Source organism: Saccopteryx bilineata, chromosome 3, assembly GCF_036850765.1.
Source record: "Saccopteryx bilineata isolate mSacBil1 chromosome 3, mSacBil1_pri_phased_curated, whole genome shotgun sequence".
NCBI classification, from domain to species: Eukaryota; Metazoa; Chordata; class Mammalia; order Chiroptera; family Emballonuridae; genus Saccopteryx; species Saccopteryx bilineata.
In genome coordinates, this window is record NC_089492.1 from 151734508 (window position 1) to 151752934 (window position 18427).

Below are 18427 nucleotides of genomic sequence, written 5' to 3' on the forward strand. Positions count from 1 at the left end.
TTTCCTTTTCTTTTTATGGTCAAGTAGTATTCCATTGTGTATATGTACCACAGCTTTTTAATCCACTGGCCCACTGATGGACACTTGGGCTGTTTCTAGATCTTGGCTATTGTAAACAATGCTGCAATAAACGTGGGGGTGCATATCTTCTTTTGAATCAGTGATGTGGTATACTTAGGATATATTCCTAAAAGTGGGATAGCTGGGTCAAAATGCAGTTCCATTTTTAATTTTGAGGAATCTTTATATTGTTTTCCACAGTGGCTGCATCAGTCTGCATTCCCATCAGCAGTGCAGGAGGGTTCCCTTTTCTCTACATCCTTGCCAGCACTTATTGTGTGTTGATTTGTTAATGAGCACTATTCTGACAGGTATGAGGTGATATCTCATTGTGGTTTTAATTTGCATTTCTCTGATGACTAGTGACACTGAACATTTTTTCATCTGCCTATTGGCCATCTGTATGTCCTCTTTGGAGAAGTGTCTATTCATTTCTTTTGCCCATTTTTTGATTGGATTGTTTATCATCCTGGTGTTGAGTTTTAGAAGTTCTTTATAAATTTTGGTTATTAACCCCTTATCAGATGTATTGAAGAATATGTTCTTTCATTGTGTGGGTTGTCTTTTTATTTTGTTAATGGTGACTTTTGCTGTTTAAAAGCTTTTTAGTTTGATACAGTCCCATTTGTTTATTTCCTATGTCCATGGACACATACCAGCAAAAATATTGCTACAAGTGATATTGGAGAGTTTATTTCCAGTCCTTTATTTCCTATGTCCATGGACACATACCAGCAAAAATATTGCTACAAGTGATATTGGAGAGTTTCCTGCCTATGTTTTCTTCCAAGATGTTTATGGTTTTGCAACTTACATTTAAATCTTTTATCCATTTTGAGCTTATTTTTGTGAATGGTTTAAGTTAGTGGTCTAGTTTCATTTTTTTTTACATGTACCTGTCCAATTTTCTCAACACTATATATTAAAGAGACTGTCTTTATGTTCTTACCTGCTTCGTCAAATATCAACTGACCATAAAGGTGTGCATTTATTTCTGGGTTCTCTGTTCTGTTTCAGTGATCTGTATGCCTGTTCTTATGCCAGCACCAAGCTGTTTTGATTACAATGGCCTTGTATTTTAACTTAATATCAGGAAGTGTGATACCTCCTACTTTATTCTTAATTTCCAAGATTGCTGAGGCTATTTGGGTTCTTTTTTGGTCCCATATAAATTTTTGGAATATTTGTTCTATATCTTTGAAGTATGCCATTGGTAATTTTAATAGGAATTGCATTGAATTTATAGATTGCTTTGGGTAGGATAGACATTTTCATGACATTTATTCTTCCTATCCATGAATACAGTATTGCTTCCACTTGTTTGTATTTTCCTTAATTTCTTTTTACAATGTCTTATAATTTTCTGAGTACATGTGTTTTACTTCCTTGGTTAAATCTATTCCTAGGTATTTTGTTGTTGTTGCAATAGTCAAGGGAATTGTTTCCTTAATTCCTCTTTCTGACAGTTTATTATTGGTATAAAAAATGTCATTGATTTCTGAATATTAATTTTATATCCTGCCACCTTGCCGAATTCATTTATCAGGTCTAGTAGTTTTCTGACTGAGACTTTAGGGTTTTTTCTGTCTGGTATGTCATCAGTAAATAATGATAGTTTTACTTCTTCTTTTTCAATTTGGATGTCTTTTATTTCTTCTTCTTGTCCGATTGCTGTGGCTTCCAGAACTATGTTGAATAAGAGCATTAAAAGGGGCATCCCTGCCTTGTTCCTGATCTTAAGGGTATTGCTTTTAATTTTTGCTTATTAAGTATGATGTTATCTATGGGTTTGTCATAGATGGCCTTTATTATGTTGAGGTATGTTCCCTATATTCCCACTTTGCTGAGAGTTTTGAAATAAATGGATGCTGGATTTTATCAAATGCTTTTTCTGTATCTGTTGATACAGTCATATAATTTTTATCCTTCCTGTTGTTTATGTGGTGAATCACATTTATTGACTTGTAAATATTGTACCAGTCTTGCCTCCCCGGATTAAAACCCACTTGATTATAATGAAAGATCTTTTTGATGTATTGCTGGATCTGGTTTGTTAATATTTTGTTGAGAATTTTAGCATCCATGTTAATCAGGGATATTGACCTCTAGTTTTCTTTCTTTGTAGTATCTTTACTTGGTTTTGGAATGAGAATAATGCTTGCCTCATAAAAGGAGCTTGGAATTCTTCCCTTTTCTTAAATTTTTTGAATTAGCTTGAGAAGGATAGGTGTTAGTTCTTCTTTGAATATTTGGCAAAATTTACATGTGAAGCCATCTGGTCCAGGACTTTTGTTTGCTGGGAGTTTTTTGATAACTGTTACCATTTCATTTGTTGTTATAGGTCTGTTTAGGTTTTCTGATTCTTTCTGATTGAGTTTGGGAAATTGTATGTTTCTAGGAATTTATCCATTTTGCCTAGGTTGTATAACTTTTGGCATATAGATCTTCATAATATTTTCTTACAATCTTTTATATTTCTGTGGTGTCAGTTGTTACTTCTCCATTTTTATTTTTTGTGACAGAGACAGAGAGAGACAGAGAAAAAACAGATAGAGACAGACAGGCAGGAAGGGAGAGAGATGAGAAGCACCAATTTTTTATTGTGGCACCTTAGTTGTTCATTGATTGCTTTCTCATATGTGATTTGACTGGGGGGGGGGCTACAGCAGAGTGAGTTAACCCTTGCTCAAGCCAGTGACCTTGGGTTCAAACCAGTGACCTTGAGCTTCAAGCCAGCAACTTTTGGGCTCAAGCCAGCGACCATGGGGTCATGTCTGTGATCCCACACTCAAGCAAGCAACACTGTGCTCAAGCTGTTGAGTCCATGCTCAATCCAGATGATCTTGTGCTCAAGCCAGCGACCTCAAGGTTTCAAACCTGGGTCCTCTGCATCCCAGTTTGAAACTCTATCTACTGCGCCACTGCCTGGTCAGGCTCATTTCTAATTTTATTTATTTGAATCCTCTCTTTTTTTTTCTTGATGAGTTTGGTTAAAGATTCATCAACGTTGTTTACGTTTTCAAAGAACCAGCTCTTGGTTTCGTAGATCTTTTGTATTGTCTTTTTGTTTTGTTTTATTTTTGTTTTTTAGCCTCTATGTCATTTATTTCCTTCCTTCTACTTCCTCTGGGCTTTATTTGTTGTTCTTTTTCTAGTTTTTTAGGTGCAGGGTTAAGTTGTTTATTTGAGCTTTTTCTTGCTTCTTAAGGTATGCCTGTAATGCTATGAACTTCCCTCTTAAGACTGCTTTTACTGTGTCCCCAAAATTTTGAGTTCTTGTATGTTCATTTTCATTTGTTTCAAGGAAAATTTTTATTTCTTCATTGATCTCATTGTTAGCCCATTTGTTATTTAATAACATGCTATTTAGCTTCTAAGTGTTTGAATATTTTTCAGTTTCTCTATTGTAGTTGATTTCTAATTTCATGCCATTGTGATCAGAGAAGATGCTTGATATGATTTCAGTCTTCTTAAATTTATCAAGACTTGTCTTGTGTTCTAACATGTGGTCTCTCCTAGAGAATGTACCATAAGCACTTGAAAAAAAAATGTATATTCTGTTGTTTTGGGGTGAAAGGTTTTGAAAATATCAATTAAATCCAGTTGATGTAGTGTGTCATTTAAGGCTGCTGTTTCTTTGTTAATTTTTTGCCTGGAGGATCTATCCATTGATGTTAGTGGGGTATTAAAATTCCCTACTATTATAGTATTGCTGTCAATCTTGCCCCTTATGTCCATCAAAATCTGCTTTATATATTTAGGTGCTCCTATATTAGGTGCATAAATATTTACAATGGTTATATCCTCCTGTTGGGTTGCTCCCTTTATCATTGTGTAGTGACCTTCTTTATCCCTTACTATAGCCTTTGTTTTAAAGGTTATTTTGTCAGGTATAAGTATTGCTACCCCAGATTTTTTTTATTTCCATTTGCATGAAATAATTTTTTCCATCCCTTCACTTTCAGTCTGTGTGTATATTTTGTTCTGAGGTGGGTTTCTTTTTTTTTTTTTTTTTTTTTTTTACAGAGGCAGAGATAGACAGGGACAGACAGACAGGAACGGAGAGAGGTGAGAAGCATCAATCATCAGTTTCTCGTTGCACGTTGCAACTTCTTAGTTGTTCATTGATTGCTTTCTCACATGTGCCTTGACCGCAGGCCTTCAGCAGACCGAGTAACCCCCTGCTGGAGCCAGCAACCTTGGGTCTAAGCTGGTGAGCTCTTTGCTCAAGCCAGATGAGCCCATGCTCAAGCTGGCGACTTCAGGGTCTTGGACCTGGGTCCTTCCGCATCCCAGTCTGACGCTCTATCCACTGCGCCACCACCTGGTCAGGCTGAGGTGGGTTTCTTGTAGACAGTATATGTACAGGTCCTGTTTTCTTATCCATGCAGCTGCCCTATGTCTTTTGATTGGAGCATTAATCCATTTAAATTTAAGGTTATTATTGATATGTACTTATTTATTGCCATTTTATTCTTTATATCTACAACCCTCTTTCTCTCAATTTTCTTTTTACTTACAAGTCCCTTAACATTTCTTGCAGTACTGGTTTGGTTATAATAAATTCCTTGAGCAGTTTGGGTTTTTTGGTCTGGGAAGCTTTTTATTTCTCCTTCAATTTTAAATGATAGCCTTGCTGGATAAAGTGGTCTTGGTTGTAGATTCTTGTTTTGCATCACATTGAATATTTCTTGCCAATCCCTTCCGGCCTCCAGTGTTTCTGTTGAGAAGTCAGATGTCATCCTTATGGAGGCTCCTCTGTAGGTAATTAACTACTTTTCTCTTATAGCTTTTAGTATTCTTTCTTTGTCTCATAACTTTGGCACTTTAATTACGATGTATCTTGGCGTAGATCTCTTTGGGTTCCTCTTTAATGGGACTCTCTGTGCTTCTTGAACTTGTGTGACTCTTTCCTTCATCAGTTTAGGGAAGTTTTCAGCTATAATTTCTTCAAACAGATTCTCTATTCCCTGTTCATTCTCTTCTCCTTCAGGAACCACTGTGATATGGATGTTGTTTTTCTTTATGTTATCACAGAGATCTGTTAGTTTCCTCAGTCTTTTTGAACCTCTTTTTATTTTGCTGCTCTACTTCTGTGCTTTTGTTTCTCTTGTCTTCTAAATCGCTGATTTGATCTTCTGCTTTGTCCAGTCTGCTGTTGATTCCTTCTGGTTCATTCTTCATTTCTGATATTGTATTTGTCATTTCTGACTGGTTCTTTTTTATAATTTTAATATCCTTTTTGATACTTGCTATCTCTTTATTTAGATACTCACTATGACCATCCATTGTTGCTCTAAGATCTTTGAGCATCTTAAAAATCATTATTTTAAATTCTGCATCTGGTAGTTTGGTTACTTCCACTGCATTTAATTCTTTTTCTGCAGAGTTCACTTGTTTATCCATTTGGGTCATATTTCTTTGTCTTCTCATTTTGTCTGTGTATTAGGTAGTGTTATTTGACTTTGCAATTTGTTGTGATGTCTTTATGAGGAAGATGGGCTTGGTGTTACTTACCTCCAAGCCACCTGATTTCCTTGTTCTAAGAATGCTTTTAGAGGGTAGTATTTTTCCTCCTGTTGTATATGAATATTGAATGCAGTTGGTCATTTCATGGGTGCAGTTATCCCTTCAGGCTGGATGGCTCTAAGGGTCAACCTTGATCATTAGACACTGTGCAGTGTCTGTCCTGTTGGGTGGATTCATTCTCCACAATGTCTGGTGCCTGCTGGACTTCTCCTTTGTGCGTGCTGCTTATGTAGTTAGCTGAAACTAGGGTTGGTGCTATCTGATACCCACTACAGGTTGTCGTGGCTCTAGGTCTTCTTGGGTTGGCATCAGTCATTGTATTGATATATAACCTGCCATGGGCTATCTGTCTGGAGTTACTTCTCTGTTCGCTGTTTGTGTCTGTGTTTCCTGTGCCTGGGTAGTATGGGAGGGGCCAACATATGTATAAGGATCAGCTTCCTCCTGCTTAGAGATGACAGCAGCTCTGACAAAAACCCCAAGCTCCATAAGGTTTGCCTTCACTTTTTAGCTGCTCTACCTTCTCTTACAGCTGCCTAGTCTTCCCACAGAGTCTTCTGTAGAAAGACTGTATTGTGGGCTCACTGCACCAACCCCTCTACTGGTTGCAAGCTTGGTGGGTTAGGGCAGTTGGAAATACTATGAAGTGGGACTCCCTACTTCAGGGGTCTCTTGGTCAGGAGCTCAGTATGGGGAATGTGGCCCTTACTCTAGGGCCTAATCCCTCAGCCACTGCTGGATACTCAAATTTGTTTTCTCCCCAGCAAGGTGAACAATAGTTTCAGATAGAGTGGAGCCAACAGTCCCCTCTGCAGAAGTTTATAAAGCTAGTGACACCCTGGTCTCAGGGAGAAAGACTGAGAAAGTCCTCTCCTGGAGCTGCCTGTGCCCCCCCAAAAAAAGTGGCTAAGCCCCTTGAGAAGATCCAAGAATAGGCTCACAGGAACCCACACTGTAAAGGTCCATGCTCTAAACCTCTCTCTGCCTTCCCCTGTGGAATCTAGCCCAACAGGCATGATATCCAGCATCCAAGCCAGCTGACTTTGAAGTTTCACCCTATCCAATGTACATGAACCACTGTACTTGTGGTAATCACAGAAAGCGGAACTCACCTTAGCTGGACCAGGTGTGAGGATCCTTTCCTTAGGATACCACTCTAGCAAGGGTTGTTAGGTCCTGAACTGATGGTCTTCATAGCCTGACACTGCATATGCCATTCCTGAGCTTCTCGGGAGGGAATCTGGTGCAGACAAGTGGGAGACACTGCTCGTGACTGGCCCTCAGCGACCTTCTTGGAGCTACAAGCAATTTAGAGTTTGTGGCTGCCTCTGCTGTGCCCAGGTACACATAGAAATACCAAGCTGCACACCTAAGTTGGCTTTTACCCACACTGGGCCTGAGGAAAGGTCTGCAAAAGGCCAAGGTTCCCTGAGTCCCGCCTCCTGCAACCTTTGTCTGATAGCTGCTTACTGGGCTAGGCCACTGAAAAAACCTCTGGTATAGTCTAGAGCCTGCAGGCTATTCAGGGATTAGTAAAGATGGTAGGTGTGGCTCCCCCACTCGGCCCCAGGTGTCAGTTTGTCTTGATTTTTTTTAGACCTCAGGAGGGTGTGGTCCTAGGAGTCTGGTGGGTGTAGTCTCTGAGGCCCAGAGGTGTGGTCTGCCTGCAGTCCAGATAGTTTCTACTGAGTTTCCCATGGGGTAGAAGCACCAGACTTAGACTTTGGAGCATGTGGGATGGGGGCTAGTGGAAGCTGTGACCTCAACACCAGAAAACTGTGTCACTGATGGCCCCTTTGCTTCCTGGCTTCTCAGAACAATCCAGTCTCCATTGGTGGGGCAGGAGAGACTCCCAAGGGTGAGGTAGTTGCTTTTTCCCAGGCTGATGCCACTCAGAGGGGACTGCTCCACCCAAGAAAGATGGTGACTGCAGTACTGGAGAATGACTCAGCACAGGGGTTTCAGTGGTTGTCCCCCATGGTGTCTCTCCCTGGGCCACCAAGTTTACACTCTCCTCATGCAACTCTAGTCTTCTCAGCTCCCCCCTGCCGGAGCCCTGGCTATGAATGAGATTTTCTGCACTAGCTCTTTAAGATAAAGCCTGAATCTTCAAGAGCTCCTGTCTCTCGCAGACAGAAACTTTGGCTATTTTCACAGTCAAATGTTATGTGGACACGTCTTCTAGGCTCTGGGGCTCTAGGCTGGGGCACCAGTCCTGGGGCTTAGGACCCTCCCCTCTTAGGGTGAACTCCCCCAGAGTGAAAGTCCCTCCAGACCCTCCACCACAGCTTGCTCCTGGGAGAGGAGCAGCCTTTTCCGTGTCTCTGACCTTCCTACCAGTTTCACTGTGGTTTCTTCTGTGATCCTTGGTTATAGACTCCCTTTGTTTAGTCCAAAGTTGGTTTTTCAAGATGATTGTTCTTAAATTGCTGTAATCCAATTTGCTCCTGGGAGGTGGCAATTGGAACATCTGCCTACTCTGTTGCCATCTTGAAATTGACAGTTTTACTTCTTCCTTTCAAATTTGGGTGCCTTTTTTCTTCTTGTCTGATTGTTATGGCTAGGACTTTCAGTACTAAATTAAATAAGAGTGGAGATGCTGGACACCCTTGTCTTGTTCCTGATGTTAAGGGAAATGCTGGTAGTTTTTGCCCATTGAGTATGATTTTGGCTGTGAGTCTGTCATATATGGCCTTTATTATGTTGAGGTATGTTCACTCTATTCCCACTTGACTGAGAGTTTTCAACATAAATTGATGCTGGATTTTATCAGATACTTTTTCTTCATCTATTGATATGATCATGTGATTTTTATCCTTCATTTTGTTTATGTGGTATATCCTATTTATTGATTTGCAGATGTTGCACCAACCTTGCATCCCCAGAATCAATCTCACTTGATCATGGTGTATGATTGCTGGATCTGGTTTGCTAATATTTTGCTGAGGATTTTAGCATCTATGTTCATCAGAATATTTTTGTATAGTGTCTTTATCTGGTTTTGGAATTGGTATAATGCTGGCCTTGTAGAATGAACTTGGGATGTTCCTTTTGAATTATTTTGGATAGTTTGAGAAGGATAGGTGTTAATTCTTCTTTGAATGTTTGTTAAAATTCACCTATGAAGCCATCCAGTACAGGACTTTGATTTGTTGGGATTTTATTATTATTATTATTATTATTATTATTAATTATTATTACTGCCTCAGTTTCACTGGCTGAAATATGTCTATTCAGATTCTCTGATTCTTCCTGATTCAATTTTGGAAGATTGTATGTTTCTAGGAATTTATCCATTTCATCCTGATTGTCCAATTTGCTTGCATATAGTTATTTGAATATTTTCTTACAATGCTTTGTATTTCTTTGGTGTCTGTTGTTATTTCTCCTGTTTCATATTTTATTTTATTTATTCAGGTTCTATGCCTTTTTTTCTTATGAGTCTGGTTAAAGGTTTGTCAATCTTGTTTATCTTTTCAAAGAACTAGTATTTCTAGGTTTTATTGATCTCTAGTATTGGTTTTTTTAGACTCTATTTTATTTATTTCTGGTCTTACCTTTATTATTTCTTTCTTTTTATTCACTTTGGGCTTTGCTGTTCTTTTTAAAGTTCCTTTAAGTGTAAGTTTAGATTGTTCATTTGAGATTTTTCTTGTTTTTTGAGGTAGGCCTGTAATGCTATGAATTTCTCTCTGAGGGCTGCTTTCACTGTGTCCCATAGATTTTGGGATGCTGGGTTCTCATTTCCATTTGTGTCAAGGTATCTTCTGATTTCTCCCTTGATCTCATTGTTAACCCACTTATTGTTTAGTAACGTATTATTTAGCCTTCATGTCTGTGTGCTTTTAGGTTTTTTGCTTGTGATTGATTTCTAGTTTCACACCAAGACGGTGAGAGAAGATGTCTGATATAATTTCAATCTTCTTAAATTTACTGAGACTTGTTTTGTGTCTTAATATATGGCCTATCCTAGAAAATGTTCCATGTGCACTTGAAAAGAATGTATATTCTGCTGCTTTGGGTGAAATGCTGTGAAAATACTAATTAAATCCATTTGATCTAATGTGTCACTAAATACCACCATTTCCTTGTTGATTTTCTGTCTGAAAGATCTATCCATTAATATCAATGGGGTGTTAAAGTCCTTTGCTATGAGTGTATTGCTGTCAATCTCTCTTTTTATGTCCATTCAAAATTTGCTTTATGTATTTAGGTGCTCCTATATTGGGTGCATACATGTTTACAAGGGTTATATCCTGTATTTGGATGGCTCCCTTTATCATTATGTACTTTTTTTTTTATCTTACTCTAGCCTTTGTTTTTGTTTGTTTGTTTGTTTGTTTTTGTGTGTGTAGCCTTTGTTTTAAAGCCTATTTACTCAGGTATAAGTATTGCTATCCCAGCTTTTCTTTTTTTCACTTGCATGAAATATCTTTTTCCATTTTTTTACTTTTAGTCTGTGTAAATCTTGTCACAAGTATATTTATGGGTCTTGCTCTCTTATCTATTCACCTACCTTATGTCTCTTGATTGGAGCACTTAAGCCATTTACAATTAAAGTGATAATCAATAGGTATGTATTTATTGCCATTTTATTCTTTTAATTATGCTCATCTGTTTCTTTCTCCTTTTCTTCTTCCTCCTTTTTCTTCTTCTTCTTCTTCTTCTTCTTCTTCTTCTTCTTCTCCTTCTCCTTCTTCTTTTTTGTTCTTCTTCTTCTTCTGGCCCTTTAATAATTCTTGTAGTACTGGTTTAATGGTAACAAACTCCTTTAGCTTTTTCTTGTCTGGGAAGCTCTTTATTTCTCCTCAAATTTTAAATGATAGCCTTGCTGGGTAAAGTTGTCTTGATTGTAGCTCCTTGCTTTTTATAAGTTTGAATTTTCATGCCAATCTCTTCTGGTACGACATGTTTCTGTTGAAAAATCTACTGACAGCCATATGGGAGCCCACTTGTAAGTAAGCAACTGCCTTTCTCTTGCTTCTTTTAAGTTTTTCTTTTTGTGTTTCACTTTTGCCTTTTTAATTATGCTGTGTCTTGGTGGGGGCCTCTTTGAGTCCACTGAAGCTTCAGGAATGTGCTGGCACTACTAGCTTGCCTACAGTCAGCAGAGTTAGAAGAACAAATGGTCTGAAGTCATAGCTGTGGGCTTCAAACTCTCAGATGACTGGAAATAATTTACTTAGGAATTTGGAACCCAGTAGTGGATTTCTTTTTCTGCTCTATTAATTTTTCTAGTTCTGTTTTACTTGGATTGATGATGGGAAGAGGAGGAGGGCTAATGAGGGAGCCAGCTCAAATATAGGATTTTTCACAGAAACCCCTCAAAGTGAGTAAGCCATTTACAGAAGAATATATATATATAAACAATGCAGGAAAGCTCTGGCCTCCATAGATGTACCATTAGGTTCTTAGGAAGAGGCTCCTGTTACACAGGCTCTAACCATTCACTTTCAACCTATTTACTGCCTAGGATTAAATGGCTACAAGATGGGAGTCAAACCCTTTTTGGAAAAGTATGTAATGATAGTATCTACATCCTCATTGATAAATCTCACTCAATGAAGAGCAAGCTGGACTTGGTGAAAGACAAGATTGTCCAGTTAATACAGGTGAGGTAGAACTGTCAGTTTTTGCATTTGGGGGCCTGTGTATCATGAATGCACCTCCATCTTCATCACCTATTGTGGTAATGGGAGGTGCACAGGTGAAATTTGCACTAAAAAATCCACAGAGTGTCATTTTAGAGAAAGCTCTTTTTGCCAGTTAGAGAATCATTAGTTCTCCTTTGCAAGCAGAGCTTCCTTTGATGGGTCCTTTCTGTGATGCATGGGTTACCGAAGGAGTTTGCAGGTCCATTGCTTCAGGTTTTCTCTGTCCTGGGATCTGGTGTTCACCCACCTCTGTGGTGTTTGTCCTTAGGTTGGCATTTGTGTTTTAATTTACAGTGGGTTTTTTAAAAACATTTTTTATTAATTTTTTTTAGAGAGAGGAGAGAGAGAGAGAGAGAGAGAGAGAGAGAGAGAGAGAGAGAGAAGGGGGGGAGGAACATGAAGAACCAACTCCCATATGTGCCTTGACCAGGCAAGCCCAGAGTTTTGAACTGGGCACCTCAGTGTCCCAGGTCAATGCCTCATCCACTGCACCACCACAGGTCAGGCTAATTTCCAGTGTTTATGAGGGGTGCTGTGTGCACACAGACCCAGCCTTACGGGTCAGGAGCTCTCGTTCTCATTCTGCCCGTACTTGTCTCTGGGTTGTAGGGCCTGAAGCAGAAAGCCCATGCTTCCTAAGTCCATGTGTCCACATCTAGCAACAGGCATCACAGAACTGTTGTGAGCCAGTGGTATTGATGTGAGTACTAACTCCAGGAAATAATTGTAGGGAGTGTTAACAACTACAAATCACCAAGCTTCTAAATGAACCTCTACTGGAGAAATATGGGCTGATGATAGAAGCCAATGGATAGATACGTAACAAAATAATAGCTATACTAAGGATGACCAAAATGTAACAAACACTATTTTAGATACCTTTTTCTTAAACATATTGCATTTAGTGTGCATATTTTGTATATCATTAATATCAGTATTAGAGAATCACATTATAAATATAAACATATATATGTGATACATAATATGTATTCATTTGTAAAGGTTTAGTATCCAAACTGTGTATGAATTTTACTTAAATGTCTTTTGTACTAGAAAAGATTTTTTCTATTGAATGTAATTTTTAGCTTTTAGTATGAAAATAGATATCATAGTAATCAAAACTTATCAAACTGTGTTCTGCCATAATATTTTCCAACATTTGAATGGTTTGATGGTTAAATAATGATTGTCTCTTACAGGAACAGCTGAAATATAAAAGAAAATTTAATTTTGTGCAGTTTGATGCTCATGCAGTTGCTTGGCAGGAAAAACTTGTTGAAATCAATGAAGATAATTTGAAAGGGGCTCAGTCCTGGGTTAGAGACATAAAGGTGAGATGTTAGCTAGGCTGGGAGTAGTGGCCTGACTTGATCACCTGCTAAGGTTATCCTCGGCAAATTCTTGAGAAAGTGCCTTGAGCTCCAAGGATAGTAGTGGCTTCACATAGACACTCATTTAGTTTGCAAATGTTACATCAACCCAGCGATTTTCAACCATATGCTGCAAGAAATTTTTTCTCTTCTTTTCCAAGTGAGAGGAGGAGAGGTAAATAGATAGACTCCCGCATGTGTTTCAACTGAGATCTACCTGAAAACCTCCATCTGGGGCTGTTGTTCTGCCCACCTGGAGCCATGCTTGCAACTGAGCTATTTTTAGAGCCTGAGGCAGAGGCTCCACAGAGCCATCCTCTGTACCTGGGGCCAGTGAGCTCAAACTAATTGAACCATGGCTGTGGGAGGGGAAGAGAGAGAGAGAGAATAAGAAGGGGGAGAAGAAGGGGATGAGAAGCAGATGGTCACTTCTCCTGTGTGTCCTGACTGGGAATCAAACCTGGGACATCCACACACCGGGCCAATGCTCTATCACTGAACCAATCAGCTAGAACCTACATAAAATTTTAAATCACACAATACTTGACCTCTTTTTCCTTGGACTGTCAAATAAAAAAATGACAACAGCCAATACAGTAGCCATCTGGTGTGAATGAATCAAAATTATACCTATTTTTTTGTCAGACTGACAAAAAAATTATTTTTTGATGTGCCGTAAAATTTTAGTGATTGGGTTTTGTGTGCTGTGAGATGAAAAAAGTTGAAAATCACTACATTACCCAATATCATTAGTCAATACCTTTACTAAGGGTGTGACCCTGTCAGCAGATCTGAGCCCAGCACCTAGCCCTGGTCCTCTCTCCTCCCTCCGCAGTGTGGAGGGTTTGCTTTCCCTCTTCCCTTTGTTACCCAGCTTCCCTAGGTTTCACCAGTGCCTTAAGGGCAACATGTTTGTGCCCTTCTTTTACCTCCCACCACACACAGATTCAGGCTTTTGTTCCATAGAGGAGATGGACAAGAAGAGTCACTGGAGATCCATGTGTCGCTCTTCTCTTCCCCAGTCCTTCACTCAAAGGAGACTTTCTGGAACCTGCCCAGTCTTTTCTGTGAGTGCTCTGGGGACTGCGGTGAAAAGACTTTCAAGAGAGCACGGGTCCCACCGCTGTTGGGGCTTCAGGCCTCCACCCTGTGGCCAGTTACACCTGGGCAGCCCCTATCGGTCCACCAGTCATCCCAGATCAACTCTTCTTACCAGTGTCTGTCCACTTCCTGTCCCAGAAGGCCCATGCCCATGTGTCACCTGACTCAACAGAGGCCTGTTTCTCCCCGTATTTTGGGCCTGTTGGTGCCTGTGATCTGAAGACTCCAGTGCATGTAGCAGCAGTTCCATGCTTGCTGTTTGTTTGGCTTTGGAGTGACACTCTTTCTTTTTCTTTCTTTCTTTTCTTTTTTCTTTTTGGCAAAAGAAGCAGAGACAGAGACAAAAAGAGGGACAGATAGGGACATACATACAGGAAGGGGGAAAGATGAGAAACATTAATTCTTTGTTGTGGCTCCTTAGTCTCCTTAGTTGTTCATTGATTGCTTTCTCATATGTACCTTGACCAGGGATGGGGGGCAGGGGGGTGGCTACAGCAGAGCCAGTGACCCCTTACTCAAGCCAGCGACCTTGGGCTCAAGCCAGCGACCTTGGGCTTCAAGCCAGCATCTTTGGGCTCAAGCCAGTGACCATGGGGGCATATCTATGATCTAACGCTCAAGCCAGCAACCCGCACTCAAGCTGGTGAGTGCAAGTGGGATGAGCCTGTGCTAAAGACGGTGACTTTGTGGTTTTGAACCTGGGTACTCTGTGACCCAGTCCAGTGCTCAATCCACTGTGCCATCGCCTGGTCAGGTTGGTGTGACACTCTTGCCAGTGCTCTTCACCCCTGACAGAAATGGCAGGAGTTTTAAAAATTGACAATTTCTTTGTTATATCTCCAGATCACTGATGATAGCACACTCATGTTTCCCGAATACTGGGCATCATGAATGTCATGAATCAATCCTGGTTTGGAACAAATGTGATCCCTGCCATGTATTCAGGCTGCTTGTCTAAGCTGTGTTGACAGTGAATGAACAGCAACTGAGTTAGGGCCTCACACTGAAAAACAAAAATATGGAATTGCAGTAGGAGCCATGCCTTCAGGGCAGGAAGTCCACAGCCGGGAGCCTAGCAATCCCAGGACCCACTGGAAAGAGGCCTTGTGGCACACCCACGGGTTTGGTTGCTCGGAATTACTGGGCTTACATTATTATCTCAACATAATTTTAATGAGTCTTTTATTTCTTTTTCGGCAACAAAAAATAACATTTGAGATCTTTCTTGAGATTCAAGTGTGTGCTTGGTATCTCTCTTTTGTGTAGGTTGGGAGTTCCACAAACACTCTAAATGCCATGCAAATTGCTTTTGCTGATAAAGAAACACAAGCAATCTACATTTTGACAGATGGGAGGCCTGATCAGGTACTTATCAAAGTTGGGAGGAAAGGGAAACTCATTAATATCCCGAAAGCCAATGCTGAGAATGAGTTAGGGGGACCTTTTAAACTGCCATCACAAAGCTGTTAAAAGGTATTTCCATGTCTGAGGGTCCCAGAACAGAGGTGCAAAAACACACAGAGGAATTCTTTTGCCCATTGAAACACTGAGGACAATCCACATGACCAGAGTGCTGTCTGGTGAGTATGTGCCACACCCATGGGCCTAAGGAGGTCTCCACCTTCCCATGTAGACTGGTGTACATTTTATAATAAACTAAGAGTGAGAAGATTCTTTTCAATTTTTGTCCTTTGGTTACTCTGAATCTAAACACAGCAGTGCACAATGTCCTTGACTTTACCCCTAATTTTAACGCAGTGATCATTTAAACAAAAGCTTACTCTTCTAGTGAAATGTTCTTTGTTTTATTTAGCCTGACTGGAAAATATTGAGAGTTTTGGTGAAGTCTGTTCATCTTCTTTTGAGTTTTGTGAATGAAAGACTAATGGTTTGGGCATTAAATAAACCTACAGCTTTGCAGGCCAGCACAGTGTAAATTAACCACTAAAGTGAATTAGTATCAACTTGTTACTTTCATTGTGAGGTATCTGCATGTGAAGACAGCTAGGCAAATACTTCAAAACATCCTGGGCCCAATGGTCCAGGAGCTAAAGGGTAAAACAACCAGAGTCACTGCTGCATTAGTTTGATTATGGCAGAGAAGTGGTATGTGCAGTGAAATATTATTTGGAATGATTTTTCCATCAGTTTCATTATACTTTCTCTTCAGAAGCAATACATTGTGCCCTGTTTATGTTCTAACTGTGGCGTCAAGGGCTGAGGCTGCAGAGATGAATACTCTCGCTGCCTTAGGGAAGCTGCCCCTCTAGGGGGTGGGTCAGACGTGTGCCTACCCGTGGTGCAGCATGGGGGTGGGGCCGGGGAGTGGGCTTGATATACCGTGATAGTCTGGGACACAGAGTGATGGATTTTCTGCGCATCACTGATGGGAGACAACCAGACAAACTTCCACTGAGCAGGGGATATTTCAGCTGCATTTGGAAAGAGGAGAAAGAATTTCTAAAGAAGGAGATGACTGGTGTCCTGGGTAGAAGGAACAGAGGGGCTGTTCAGAGAACCAATGTGAGAATCAAGGCAAGGATGGAAGTGTGTCAGGGCCATCTCGAAAGTTAGGTTGGGGAGATTGGGAAAGCCTTGAATACCACATGGAAAGGACAGTGTTACCACAGGCAGGACACGGGAGAGCAATCTGATGGGGAGCGTATAGTTCTAGCTATCTGTATTTTAGAAATATGCCTGGCTGGTGCCAGAGAAAGATTAGATCCTGACAGACTGGTAAGGGCCCACCTTGGCTAGGAACCAGAAAAGGGGACAAGGGGACTCTCTTTAGACACAAAATAAGAGAACTATCCTCAGAAGATTTGGTGACAATTTGGGGAGGGGGTGGCGGGACACAGTGAGAAGTGGGAGCAAGGGAGAAAGAGGTTAAGACGACCAATTACTGGTTAAAATGATTATGTCATTCACTGATTTAATTTAAAGAGGGAGCAGGTTTGGGGGTTGCTGATGGAGGAGGCTGAGTTTGAACACTTGTATTCCATGGATGTTCAAAGCCACTAGAAAGAGGGGGCCGGAGACTCTGATTTGAAAGTTATCTGGACAAGAGGGCCTTTAATTTTTAGTAAACTCTCACTGATTTCATTGCAATTAGAAAATGTAGACAAGTATAAACATAATAAAGAACAAAATTCTTTGTAATTCAATTCTGCATCCTGCTTTTTTAAATCTAATATGTGCAATTTTTTCAAGTTATGAGAAATTCTTCAGAAACATGATTCTCAATGACTGTGTCATATTCCGTTGTATAGATTTAATAAAACATCTACCTTAAAAATCAATTTTATTTAGTTTTTGAATAGTAGTACATTTACATGGTACAAATTTACAAAGGTACAAAGAGATACATAGAGAAAACTCCCACCTTCTGTGCACCAGCTAAGGGCTGTGTTTACCAGTTTCTTATATCTTCTTTCGAATATAGTTTGTTTGTAAACACATATGTATTTACATTCATTTCCTTTAAAACTATACAAGTGGTAGGATGTTACACACACAAGTCTCACCTTTATTAATAAAACAATATACCTTATATACCATAAAGGGCTTCCTCATTTTTAAAAATAACTGTCTACTATTCTATCTTGTATCTATTCAGCCATGTCTCCTGAAGATGGACATAGGTTGTTTTTAATCTTCCTGTTATACACAATGTTGCGAAAGTAACTGTATATATATAATTTTGCACATGTATGAGCATATCTGTAGTGCAGATTCTGAGCAATGGTCTCAAGTCAAAAGGTAGATGTTTTGATACATACTGCAAATTAGTACCCCCAAGAGATGTACCAAGTAACAGTCTTGCTAGCAGGGTATTGAGAAGGCACAGTCTTTCCAAAACCATTTCACAAGATGGTCATGAGGATTAACTGGGATACTGTGCCCACCAGAGTGCCCAGCACACAGGACACCTGATACCTCTTTGTTTGCTCTCTGTGGGAGGCACACTGACCATGGCTTGTCTGAAGCTGGAAATTGCTCTTTTGGTGGAGGTCTTTGGAAGCCACCTGAGGATCCAAGGGCCCCACTCTGTTCTGACTGCAATACTTTAGGGGGCCTAATGCACTACACAGCCCAGTGCCTTAGAAGCTTGGATTCTACGTGTAGGTGCAGCCAAAGCTGAGTGACCTGGTTCCTTCCTCCCAGATTCTTTTTCCCACCCTCAGAGGGTGAAGACCATGTCATTGGTCTCTGTATTCTCACTGCCTGGCAGTGATTGCTTTCCTTAATGAATTGAATTGACACCTTTTTAAGAAGCCACATACTACTATATAGGAAATTACTAGTTGAGATTTCACTATCTAGAGCAAATACTAGGGTTTTACATCTTATTTTTTCTTTCTATTTTTTTCTCTTTCTAACTCTCCTCTCTCCCCCCAACCTCAAAACTTATCATTTCAGCCACCTGAAATGGTTATAGACCAAGTCAGAAATTTTCAGAAAATTCCCATTTATACCATCTCCTTCAATTACGATGATAAGATTGCCAATGACTTTTTGAAAGAACTTGCTTCTTTGACTGGAGGAGAGTTCCATTCTTACAAGTTTGGCTTCAAGGATCCCAGGCCTACAGAACCTATTCAGGTAAGAGCATGTGTGGTGAGCTGAGGAGTGTTCACTTCATTGAATGCTGCAGTCCGGAGGCCCATGGACAATACCTAAATGAGAAAACAGCCACCACGAAGACAAGTCAAG

General features: G+C 40.1%; 1 protein-coding gene across 1 annotated transcript in view; it reads left to right on the plus strand.

The window, feature by feature from the left end:
• The window catches only part of VWA3B (von Willebrand factor A domain containing 3B), a 271732-nt gene that overhangs the window by 138657 nt on the left and 114648 nt on the right, over positions 1-18427 (plus strand). The window contains 4 exon segments of the mRNA XM_066267787.1: positions 11063-11201; positions 12443-12574; positions 14981-15079; positions 18134-18316. Coding sequence (XP_066123884.1) covers positions 11063-11201; positions 12443-12574; positions 14981-15079; positions 18134-18316 — 553 coding nt within the window.